General features: G+C 35.6%; 1 protein-coding gene across 3 annotated transcripts in view; it reads left to right on the plus strand.

Moving 5' to 3' along the window:
• The window catches only part of MEMO1 (mediator of cell motility 1), a 127,245-nt gene that overhangs the window by 31,545 nt on the left and 82,453 nt on the right, over positions 1 to 13,247 (plus strand). For 2 of the 3 annotated variants that reach the window (XM_020972352.2, XM_020972353.2), the window contains exon 2: positions 7,920 to 8,001. In XM_020972352.2, the coding sequence (XP_020828011.1) occupies positions 7,920 to 8,001 (82 nt within the window). Of the gene's footprint in view, positions 1 to 7,913; positions 8,002 to 13,247 lie in introns of those variants that run through there. The other variant, XM_020972354.2, reaches the window with a different exon arrangement.

Consider the following 13,247-nt stretch of genomic DNA (forward strand, 5'->3'; position numbering starts at 1 on the left):
CCTTCATCACGGGTTTCTAAGTATGGGACTTATGAGAGGAGACAATGTAAGGGGCAAAGGGAAAGAGGGACTGGAGGCCCTCTGAGAAATCCAAGGGGCAATCACCCTTTTGATAACATTTTGAAAAAACCAAAGGGGGCAGTCCACTTTGATAAGTAGACCTTACAGATGAAAGGAGTAAAGGGAAAAAGTAGAACAGTAAAATAAAAGTCTTGTTTTCTCTCACTGCAATGGTAAAGCTAAGTGATTGAAGAATATGTTGTCCTGGTTATGAAGGGTTTTGATTACCAAACAGAGGATTTTATATTTGATTTGGGAGATGATGGGGAACCTCTGAAGTTGATTGAACGGAGTTTGGGGAGGGGGGAGTTGACACATGGTGAGCCTGTGCTTTAGGAGGATCAATTTAACAGCCAAGTGGAGGATAGATTGGAATGGGAAAAGACTTGAGTCAAGGAAAATAACCAGAAAGTTATTGCAGTTTAAAAATTGACTTGAACCTACTTCTTTCTGACTCTGTGATTGTCTGTTTCCATCTCTATCTCTGTCTTTCTGTATCTGTCTATACCTATATATATACATATCCATTTCTGTATCTATAGTCTGGCTTTGTAATTTCATTGTTGCAGGGAATTCCAAATGAGGAAACTCTCTATAATGAAGATCTGCATCTGTTCAGCAATTTAACCTTAAGAGAGTTGTCTGGGACATTGAGAAGTTATGTAACTGCCCCAGGGTCTTATATCCTGTATGTGGTAGGAGTTGTGTGTGTTATGTGTTGGATTTAAGACATCTTGACTCAGAGTTTGGTTGTCTGTCCATTAAGACATTCTGTGTCAATAATAACACCATTACCAACAATTATAACCACCAAAACAACAGCAGACAACACCATCAACAAAAAACAACTACTTTGGACTAGACCTGTGATTTCATTGGTTTAGGGAACTCCTGATGAGGAAATTTATTCTGCCAATGTAGATTGGCTCTACCTGTATAAGGTTTAGTATTGCAGAGTTGCCTGGGGCACAGAGAGGTTAAGTGACTTGCCCAGGTCACACAGCCATTGGTTGTCAGAGATGAGACAAGCTTATGGCCCTCCATCTTGGCATGGACTCTCTAGACACAATGCCCTGCTGCTTCTCTGTGAAATTTATTGTGTATGTATTTGGAAAACCATGAGGAATTATCATTATTTTGTAGTGGTAGAGGCCTACCTATAGTGTGGTGCTGTGAAAAGAGCTCTGGATTTGATGTCAGAGGACCTGTATTCAAAATCTTATTCTGTCACTACCCTTGTAACCTTGAGTACATCATTGTGAACTTTCTCAACCTTATTTTCCACGTCTCTAAAATGAGAGGATCTGACTAGGTGGACTGAGTCCTTTTTAGTTTTACATCTAAGATATTATGACCTATTTTTAATAAAAGCTAATTATTTATAATTAGCATATTAAAACATCAAAGCATATTTTTATTCATGTTATAATTAAATAGGGAAGTATAAAAGGCTTTTAGAGATCATTTGCTTCAGCCTCTTTTTATAACTTGAATAAACTGAAGGCTTCATTGGGATTTAAATGACTTGTCTAAGAACACATAACTAGTTTGAATGAGGACTTCTTCAGGTTTCTTGATTTCTATTCCAGGACTTTCTCCACTATATCTGGAGTAAACTCTCCTACATAGAACTTCTGAAATAATTGAGAAGTTTGTTCTCTTATTCAGGTAAATCTCACTTTGTCTTAATACTTATAGTATTTGAATAATACACTTTTCCCTTTCAAATAATGTGTTGTGTAAGCCTCAACTTGGTGCCTTTCTCAATTGTTCCAAACTTTTGTGGACCTAATTTATTTTTTATTTCTGAATGCTTTTAGTCATTCTCAATTCTGCTTTTCTGTCCCAAGCCACAATGGTAAGATAGTATTAACACATTTTCAGTTGCCTCATGATGAAGTTGAGGTTATGTCTGTGCTTGTTCTCTGCCACAATGAAACTTATCCTTTAGAAAGCTTCTACTTAATAGATGTTTAATGCCTGCTTTGGTGTTCATAGCTGACAGCTAGCTAGTCTATAAACTTCGCATGCAATTAATTTTTACATAAATTATTGGCTTCCTGAGACAGAGTTACAAAATTGTCTGGATTCAATTTATTGGTACATGACAAAAATCTTAGGAGCTACGTTTCCCCCTTTTTATTTAAAAAAAAGCATAACATTTAAAATTGAGGTTATTAATTTTTTCTTTACTATTTGGTGTCCTAGAAACATGTTATTAAATGCCTGAAAGTGATCTCTCCCAAGACTTAACTTGCCTTTGCTTTTGTCGCTTACTCCCCCACCCCACATTGATGGTTTCCATTTAAGATTATATTTTTAGGAGAATGAGATGAAATAATATGAAATCTTGGCAACTTAAAACTATGATAGTTGTAGAGTATGAAGAGGGAGAGACCCCATCACAACTGAAACTGATCAGTCGTGATTCATCATCACCGTATTCAGTGGCCTTTTCTCCATCAACGTTCTCTTTGATCTTTCTGCATTTTCGAACATGGCTGATCGCTCTTTTTTCCTTGAACTTTTAACAAGTTAAACCTAGAGATTGAACATTGGGAGTACACAGGAAGTAGGCAGGATAGGGGGTTCCTTTTGGTTATGGAAAGAGGAGATGGAATACAACTTTGGAGGTATAATGGATGAGAGCACTGCTGGAATGCATTTGTTGTGAAGTAAATGAAATCAGAAAATATCAATATATAGTCCCATAGGGAAGAATAATTGAAGCAACCAGAGAAACAGAAACGAGATTCAAAAGCCAAATGTACTAGAGCAGGGCTTCTTAAAAGTTTTCCACTTGCGCTTAAACTTCCTTCAGTGCTTACACTGTGGGTTTGTGACCCCCGTATGAGTGTAGTAACTAGAGTATACTGTACTGTACACACCCAGTCTAGAGCTGCCTCTGTGCCTTGGCTTGTATTCATTCTTTCCTTTTACACTCATGTACTATGTGCCTTTTCCCCCGCTGCTTCCCCAATGTCTTTCCTCCTATAAGCAGAAGAGTAGAAAACCCTATTGCTCTTTTAAGGGGGCCCCTGGTGACAACAGATTTACTTTCCCAGGTGGCTTCTTCTAGTGGAGGGGACTAAAGGAAGATCTTTGCAAATGAGGAAAGGGTACCTTGTATGGTGGCTGGTCTACTGGTTTTCTTCTCTGGTCATCTCGGAAAATATAGATGATTATATGTCTGAGGTGATTGTGAAGGAGATTTCTGTTCAAGTTTAACTAATAAACCCCTCAGGAACCTTCTAACTATAGAGTTGGGATCTTCATCTCATGATTCTAATTATTTGTTTACTTCTAGCCAGGTATCTGACTATACACGAGTAGCTGATTATGAAATTATTGCTAGGTGTGGTACTGATTGTTTCCTTCCTTTGAAAATACCATTTATTTAATTTAAAAATTGGTTAAGTTGAAAACCCAGCATGGAGTATAAAACACTGATACTTAAGAGTTAAAGGTAAAATAATAATACGACAGCATGGAAAAGTTAAATATAGTGAAGGAAGGGTTTTTAGCGATGTTTTGAAAGTAAGGAAGGGATACTTTAGAAAGGTAAGCACTGGCTCCAATCATGATAGTACTGCCTTGGAAGCTGCCTTTTGGTGTGTATACATTCTCTCATTCTCGGGAATAGAATTTTGATTATAGAATTCATAATTCTGAGACAACCTCAGCAAGAGACTCCTGAAGATAAAGAAATCCTAATGAGTATTTTGCTAGGTTGACATTTATACAACTAATGTGGTTGTCTAGACTGGCTATTTAACTATTTATGAAGAATTTTAAAAAATCTTTATTCTAAAAGAGGCAATGTGGGCTTTTAGCTACCTGTAGTAGATTGATTTCATTGTCTTCACTTCTTGAGTTTGCATTTTATTGCTTACTTCACTGAGCTTTATTGCTTTCTCTAATCAAATATTTTAAAAAATTGTCCATATTGATGTAAGATAATCTTAAAATCAACCTACGCTAGACAAATGTTTGTTAATTATTAGGTTCCAGGTTTGCTCTTATCAGAAACTTTTGCTGCGTGAGAATCATTATTGCTGTTCTTGAAGCTTTTCATTTGAAAGTTATACCTCCATACACTGTTGCTATAACCAGAATTCACTTCCTGATTGACATACTTGATAATATTTATGATTTTACAATATACCATGAGGTAAGAATACAATAAGTGCTTTCCACAAATTATTTCATTTTGTTTCTATAACTGCATAGTAGATGGAATAGGTATTATCTCTATTTTTTTTTTAAAGGCAGTTGGGGTTAAGTGACTTGCCCAGGGTCACATAGCTAGTAAGTATCAAGTGTTTGGTTTGAGGCCAGATTTGAACTCAGGTCCTCCTGACTTCAGGGCTGGTGCTCTATCCATTGCGCCACCTAGCTTCTCATATCATCTCCATTTTTGATATGAGGAAACTGAAGCTCAGAAAGAATCACTTATCCAGGATCACACATGAAGAGGTAGATCAGAGACTTGAGCCTAGTTCTTTGGACCTCAAGTCCAGGGCTTTTCCCATTGCATCATGCTGCCTCGCCATTAGGAGGATGGTCATTTCTTATTAATAATAGTAGGAAGCTCCAACTGTTTTGGAATAAATTCGAAATACACTTTGTATCTTCCTGTATGTTTGCTTCTCATAAGTAACTTAAGTATAGGTATATACATACTACTTAGGAAAATGGAAAATGAAATAGTTTACTTTCTCTTTTACTGTTATAAATTGAACAACAAAGAACTGAAATAGAATATTTAGGGTTAACCTATTGAGTTTGACCCTGTAGGATGAAGATATTATTGCTGATGGTTGAAAATAAGTTAAAATATTGACAGAAAAACTTAAGTCAGTATATAGTAGATTACTATTGGGAAAGTTGTAGAAATGCCATTTTGTTTTTGGTTTGGTCTACTCTGATATTTGAGTGGGCTGATATAAAATTATGATATTCCTAGTAATAAATCTGAATAGTTTTTATGTAGTTAGTTCTGCTTTTTGTTAATATGACATGTTAGCTAACTTAGAATATAGTATTCAGTGCTTTCACTTTCTGCAAAGTTCAGTTAACTTTTCCAGAATTACAGAATGCCATCTTGTAAAATGCGTATTATAGATTACAGAGGGGACTAAATAAGAGTATGGGCAGAACACTAAAAATTTATTACTATGACTGAAAAAAGCTATTGGCATACTAAAGATGAATTAGTATTTACCTTATATATGGTAAGTATCTTAATAAAAAAGTTTTTCATTTCTTCAGTTTATAAACATTGCAATTTGGCGGTCAGAAATGAATAAGTAATATATGTATATGTGTTATACAAATGTGTATATATGTATATATGTATTTTTATATATATATGTATGTATATCCACTTATGTGAAGTGTTAAGTTGCCAAATATTTTTATTTGTTGTTCAGTCATTTTTCAGACGTGTCCAGCTCTTCTTGACCCCATTTTGGGTTTTCTTGGCAAAGAAACTGGAGTAGTTTCCATTTCCTACTCTAGCTCATTTTATAGATGAGGAGACTGAGGCAAATAGGCTTAAGTGACTTGCTCAGGGTCACACAATTAGTAACTGTCTGAGCTCAGATTTGAACTCAGTAAGATGAGTCTTCCTGACTGGAGGCCCAGTGTGCCACCTAGCCTGCAACTATTTTTATAGTCTTGAATTATTCAAAAGTAAATAGAGAGACTTGGGATCTGACCCTTCTGTCACCAGCCATTTTCACTACTGCAGTATTTTCAAATTGGCAAAAGAACAGAGGTATAGATTTAGGGCTTTTAAAATGAAGTTAATAAAACACTTATGAATAGTAATAAAAAGTTAATTCATAGTACCTAATATTCAGTACTGAATTAAAGATTAAAAAATCAAGAAGCACTTTTTTTTTGTTCAAACTGATTATTGACGCAATTATTTGTACGTGTAGGAGATTTGGTTTTTATGAATGCTGTTGTTTAAGCCCTAAATCAACCTTCTTTATTTTTGGTTCCATATACCAGTTTATAGATGGTCCTGTCTATTTACAAATGCACTGATCTCTGTAGATGGGCATTTATGTAGTTTCAGATCCTCAAGCATCTTTAGAAGTCTGAGTTTTTCCAGACAATTATCTTTTATGAATGATTTTCTTGGAGGCACATAATCAGTGTATAGAGAACATGAGTCATTTTGTAGAGGTAGCACAGTATTTTAAATTAAATTCAAGAAGAAATCTAAAGCTGTCAACTAACTATATCTGAGAAGTCCTATGAAAAATATTAATGGTAGTATTAGATAATTTAAAGCTGTTACTGAACTCTGCTAGTTGAGTGGCATGCTACCAAATGGTGAGTTGTTCAAAATGAAATTTTTCTCCATATTTCAAAATTATGCAGTATTTCAGGCTTTTAAAAAAATTCAGTTCTGAGTTGACTTTTTAGCTATCTTTCCATAGCTGGTAATTTCTACTTTAAGGAGACTTAATGTAACCCTGAAGCATATTGCTGTGTAGAGAGATAGAATTGCAGTGTTTTGAATAGCAAATAGAAACTTAGGTTACAGCAGGAGTTCTTAAGTTTGGGTCTGTAAACTTTAATAATACATATATATATATATATATATATATATATTTTGATAACTATATTTCAGTATAATTGGTTTGTACTTTGTAATCTCGTGTATTTCATTTTATGCATTTACAAACATTTAAAGAAGAGGTTCATAGGCTTTTCCAGACTTCCAAAGGGCTCCATGACACAAAGTTAAGAACCCTTGATTTGGAAAGATTTATTTGGTCTTTTGATGTATACCTTAATTTAGTGGAATTTCTTTGAACCAAGCAAGGTTTGTTTTCGGTTTTCTAAAAATCTGAATTACCTTTTTCCAGATGTTTTATTTCTTTTTCTTACTCTGCTTAGAATCCTCACATTGTTTTATTTTGCTTAAGTAGAACAGTCTTATTTACTAATTTTTTTTAGAGCTTATAGGAAACTGTAAGCTTCCAAGTCATTAACAATGAAGCACATGATCAAATTGCCTACTATTATATATTCATTAAATATTTATATGAAGTATTAGATTAATCAGCCCTAAGTGTGACATTAATTTTTTATATATTTTTCTCTTTCATGGTAATAGTTATTATGAATGTAAAAATAGGTTCTTTGTTGTCAGCTATTCATCATATTAAGGGATAACTATTATTGCTACCTTTGATATTATGTATATCTAGTTTATGGTACAGTTATAGTATTAGAACATTGTCTCTGATTGTTAGGCTATTTGAACACATGTTCCCAAAAGTCATTTTGTTGTAGATTTCTGTATGTTTCGCTCAGGCATGTCCCCCATGTTTGAAATGCATTTCTTCTTCAGTTCCACATCTTTCTTTAAGGTTTTACTCAGGTGCTTTGTCTTTTTTGAAGTCTTCCTTGACCAATCCTAGTAGTTGTTAATAATCAGAATTATATTAATCATGAGATGAGGTCATAGATTTAGAGCTATAAGGGATTGGAGGCCAAACCTCTTATTTTAATGATGAGTGAATTGAGGCTCAGGATATAGTGATGACTTGCCCAAGGTCAGACAGATAGTAAGTGACAAAGGCAGGACTTGAACCCAGTTCTTCTGACTCTAAATCCAATTAAAAAAGCTATATCTCCTTTCTGTTTCATTACTTTGTATTTACTTATTTGTCTTGTTTCCTCCCAGAATAATGTAAATACCTTGAGAACAGAGATGTTTTTGGGGGGAGGTCTTTGTAACCCTGACTCATAGCATGATGCACATAGTAGGTATGTGGTAGATCTGTTGAATTCAATTACATTCTATTTTTATCATCTGTCTCTTTTTTTTCCCCCAGGTCCTCAGCTGAATGCACAATTAGAAGGTTGGCTCTCACAAGTACAGTCCACAAAAAGACCTGCTAGAGCCATTATTGCCCCGTAAGTTTTAAGTGTACTTTTATTGCGCTGCAAGTTTGAAGTATATGTATATGGTGCCTTTCACGTATCGATTTCTGATAAAGTAAATCTATTTAGAAGCTGAATCATTCTTTATAAAGAACTTACTAGAAAAGTATGCCAAAGGAAAGTACAACCTATAATTTCCATGCTGTCACATAGTTTGAAAGACATTAGTTTGTTTTCTTAGTTGTAATGTTTTAAAAACTTTTAAATGATTTCCATTATGGAGGAATAATAAAGACTTAGGGGCAACTAGGTGGTGCAGCAGATAGAGTGCTGGGCCTGGAGTCAGAAAAATTGACTGAGTTCAAAGCTCAGACACTATCTAACTTTGTGACCCTGAGCAAGTCACTTAACGCTGTTTACCTCAGTTTCCTCATCTTTAAAATGAGCTGGAAAAGGAAATGGCAAAATACTCTAGCATCTTTGCGAAGAAAACCTCAAATGGGGTCATAAAGAGTTGGACATGACTGAAACAACTGAACAACAACAATAAAGACTTAAATTTAGCTATACTGAATGGGTAGTATCTGTATTAAAAGGGAATAAGTATTATTACATTTTTAAAATATCCTTTTATCTTAAGAAATATAATTGTCCTTACAATGAAAAATACTTTAATATGATACTGAGGAAGATGAAGCGTATTTTGTGCTCTGCAAATGTGAAAATCGAGCCAAGTCAACATGAAATTATGCCATGGTTAACTGCTTATGAAAGAGTAGCCAGACTTCCTTCTGTTGTCTAATTTTGCAATTTTCATTAACGTTCTATTTCTTAAGAAATGGAATTTTGAGTGCATTATAAATACATGCATGTATCTTTTTATTTGTATACATATAGACATATATAAGGCACATTTATATTTTATGTTGTTTGGGAATCTTAAACTAACTTAGCTTGGTCTGTTAAATATAATGGTATTATGTTAGGATTTAAGTTACTTGAGGACAAATGACTCTTATCTAACCTATATATCTTCCCCAGTATCTAGCATAGTGCCTTGCACATGATCAACAAGCATTTATTAAATGCCTACAATGTTCCAGGCACTGTGCTAAGCACTAGGGACAATCTCTGCTGTCAGGGAACTCAGTCTGACATGTGGGTGACTATTTGCAAGCAGGGAAAGGCTTCTTGCAAGAGGTAGGACTTTTCCTAAGACTTGAAGGAAACCAGGGAAGCTGACAGGCTGAGATGAGGGAGAGAATATCAGACATGGGGGAAGCCAGTGACAATGCCTGTAAGTCAGGAGATGGAATATGTAGTGTTGTATTTGACGAATAGCAGGGAGGCAGGTGTCACTGCATCTTGCAGTACGTGGAAGTAAATAAGATTTAAGGAGACTGGAAAAATAGGAGGGGGGCCAAGTTATGAAAGGCTTTGAATGCCAAACAGAATTTTATATTTGATCCATTGGAGTTATTGAATAGGGCTACAGGAAAGAAGTTTCACCCATTCAAATCCACAATTTATTATTATTTTTTAAACCTTTTAATTTACTATTTATTATTGTTTAATTATTTTAAACATTCTCCCCCTTCTTACCATCTCCTCTTACATCCAGTTATATATGTGAAATCCTATAAAACATATTTCCATATTAACTATCTCAAAAAAAAATAAAGAAAAATAAAGTAAAGTGAGAAAATTGTACTTTGGTTTGCACTCAGAATTCATTACTTCTCATTGGAAGTGGATAGCATTTTTTCATCATGTGTCTTTTGTAATTGTCTTAGATGGTAGTATTGGTCAGAGTAGTCAAGTCATTCAGTTGATCATTATTACAACATTGCTGTTACTGTGCACAACAATCTCCCAGTTCTTCTCACTTCATTTTGCATCAGTCATATAGGTCTTGTCATGTTTTTCAGAAGCTACTCCCCTTGTCATTTTTTTGTTTTAAATTTATTTTTTGTTTACAACAATCACTTCCATACGCTTTTGAGTTTAAATTTTTCTCTCCCTCCCCCAGATGGTGTGCAGTCTGATATAGGCTCTACATATACATTCCTATTAAACATTTTCACATTAGTCATGTTGTAAGGAAGAATTAGAATCCATAGGAGGGACCACAAGAAAGAAGAAACAAAACAGAAAGAAAAAAAGAGCAAATAGTATGCTTCGATCTGCATACAAACTTCATAGTTCTTTCTCTGGATGTGGATAGCATTTTCCATCATGAGACTTTTGGAGATATCTTAGATCCCTGCATTGCTGAGAAGGACTAAGTCTATCAAAGTTGGTCATCACACAGTGTGGCTGTTAATATGTACAACGTTTTTCTGGTTCTGCTCACTTCACTCAGCATCAGTCAGTACCTTGTCATTTCTTATAGCACAGTAGTATTTCATCATAATTGTATGCCACAACTGTTTAGCCATTCCCCAATTGATGAGCATCCCCTTGATTTCCAGTTCTTTGCTACTACAAAGAGCTGATATGAATATTTTTGTACCTATAGGTCCTTTCCCCTTTTCTTTGATCTCTTTAGCATACAGACCTAGTAGTGATATTGCTGGGTCAAAGGATATACACAGTTTTATAGCTTTTTGGGCATAGTTCCAAATTGATCTGCAGAATGATTTGAGCAGTTTACCACTCCATCAGCAGTTCACTAATGTACCTATTTTTTCCTCATCTCCTCCAGCATTTGTCATTTCTGATGGTTGTGAGGTGGCCTGTCAGTGTTGTTTTAATTTGCATTTCTCTTAGAGCATTTTTTTCATATAACTATAAACATCTTTGATTTTTTTTCTTCTAAGAACTGCCTATTTATATCCTTTGACCATTTATCAATTGTAGAATCCACAGTTTATTTTATAGCTGAGTAGAGGATGGACTGAAGTGAGGAGAGGCTTGAAGCAGAGAAGCCAATACAGGCCAGACAGACATGAGATGATGAGGGGCCTGCATCAGAGTGGTGTCAGCATCAAAGGACAGATGTTAACGAAGGTAGAAAACATAGAACGTGGCAATTGATGGGATATAGGGGATAAGAGAGCCTGAGGAATCAAAGATGGCATCTAGGTTGTGAGCCTGCATCCCTGGGAGGATGGGTGTACTCTTGACCATACTAGAAAAATTAGGAAGAGGGGAGTAGTTGTTTGCTAAATGTTCACTGAAATAAAAAAAAAACCACCACAAACTACTTCATATTATGGGTCCACAGGCAAAATTTTAGTTCTGTTAAAACATGGAAAAACTTGCAGTATATCCAGAGAACATTATTTTATCATGGCCTTCAGAAGTAGCTCTTGGATTTCTGTCTTCATAGTATTTGAAGTAAAGAATAATAACAGCTGTGCAATAATGACATTAAATGAACTAGCTTTTTTATGAGAAGGTCCTGATACTTTGTAATTGGAAAGTCTGTTTTTTCACTTTGTCTTCTAAATTATATCTATAAAAAGACTACTACTGTTTAAATAAAATTGTAAGACCTTTTAGGAGAATAATCTTCATTTTTTTTCCCTTTTTTTTTTTTTTTAATATATGTAACCCAGGTTTCCTTGTACCAAAGCATGGTGTCAGAATTGTATAAACTTAGTCTTTGTTGAAAAACACTTACTGGAACAGATGGCATCAGATCTTTTTATTGTTTTCCATAGTTATTCAGGCTCCTAATGCAAATGTGTTCAAATATCCAGGCCATTAGGTATCTGGCTTCTATCAGTTGTTGGGTTTTTTTGTTTGTTTTGTTTTTTTAATATATCACAGAGATAGTTTCTACCACTTTGGTGATTATTCTTTGGATGGTCCAAAGCAGAGGGCAAATGCCAGTCATGGTTGCAGGGATCCTTTGGCTGGCATCTTGGCCTCTGTTTTCTGCAATGAAGTTTAAAATGTTTTAGGTCCAGTTCAGGTTGAGTTTTGAGCATTCCTATTGGTTTTTGAGGTACTTTGGGCAGTGTCTCATTGCTGTGCTTAGGTGGCTCCCAGCTTCCAGGTGGTCAGTTTACTGTGCCAGGCCTGGGGGATACTGAGGCAAAAGCGAAAATAGCTTCCTGCCGTCAATTAGAATACTGTCTAGTTAGTGGAGACTATTCCCAAGATCTCCATTTTTTAATATGATTGCATCCAGGCCAGTCATCTCTTCCATTTCCCATTCAGCTGTCCTCCTTTGCACTCCTTTTCCATCATCTTCCTCTCTTCACAACATACCTATCCTCCCCCCACTCCCAGCCCTTCTCCATCTTTTTGTGTATTGTCTTCCCCCGTTAGATGTAAACTTCTTTCTGGTATTTGTATCCCCAGTACTTAGCACAATGCCTGAGACATAGTAGGGGCTTAATAAATGTTTATTGATTGATTGACTTATGTGCATATACATAGGAACATACAAAAAGATACAAAATAAATACAAAATTATTTTTATGGAAAAGCACTAGGGCTCCTAGGGTGAATGGAGTGGATGGGAGAGTTCAGGAAAGGCCCCATGCAGAAAATTCTGTGTGGTTAGGGTTTCTGAGAGAATGGAAGGGAAGAAGACAGCAGTCCTTTTGGGATCAGGCAGTACAGAGGTAGGAAGGTGAGATCACATGTCACGTACAATGAATAGCAAGGAAGGCCTGTTTGGTTGGGCTGCAGTAGTTTTACCTTATTGTTTATCATTTTCAAGTGGTATTGGTACAGGTAAATAGTTCATATATCATTTACTCCTTTACTATTCTTATGTGTGGAGGTCTCACACATGCTAATTTTGGCCTGACAGTTAACACCAAGAAAACAGATTTTCCACATCAGCCAGCACTGCACACTCCATAGTTGGCTACGGCAAATGGAGAAATTTTGAATTCTGTGGATAAGTTCACTTTCCTTGGCAGTATGCTTTCCAGAGATGTACACATAGATGATGAGGTTGACACACATATTGCCAGAGCTAGCTCAGTGTTTGGGAAGCTCCAAAGAAAAGTATGGGAAAGAAGAAGTATTAGGTTGCCTACCAAACTGAAGGTCTATAGAACCCTTGTACTTAACTTGTTGTGTGCTGGTGAAACCTGGACGGTCTACTAGCATCATACTGGGACATAGAATTGCTTCTTTTTGAATTGTCTTAGGAAGATTCTGAAGATCACCTGCAAGATAAGGTATCAGACATGTAAGCATTCAAACTCTACTGCAGAGAGCACAACTCCCGGTGGACTGGCCCATTTGTTTGAATGCTAAATGTACATTTGCCTAAAAGACTATTTTACTGAGAACTCATATAAAGTAAATGCTCA

Source organism: Phascolarctos cinereus, unplaced genomic scaffold (genome assembly GCF_003287225.1).
Source record: "Phascolarctos cinereus isolate Bilbo 61053 unplaced genomic scaffold, phaCin_HiC Scaffold_2;HRSCAF=192, whole genome shotgun sequence".
Classification (NCBI taxonomy): domain Eukaryota; kingdom Metazoa; phylum Chordata; class Mammalia; order Diprotodontia; family Phascolarctidae; genus Phascolarctos; species Phascolarctos cinereus.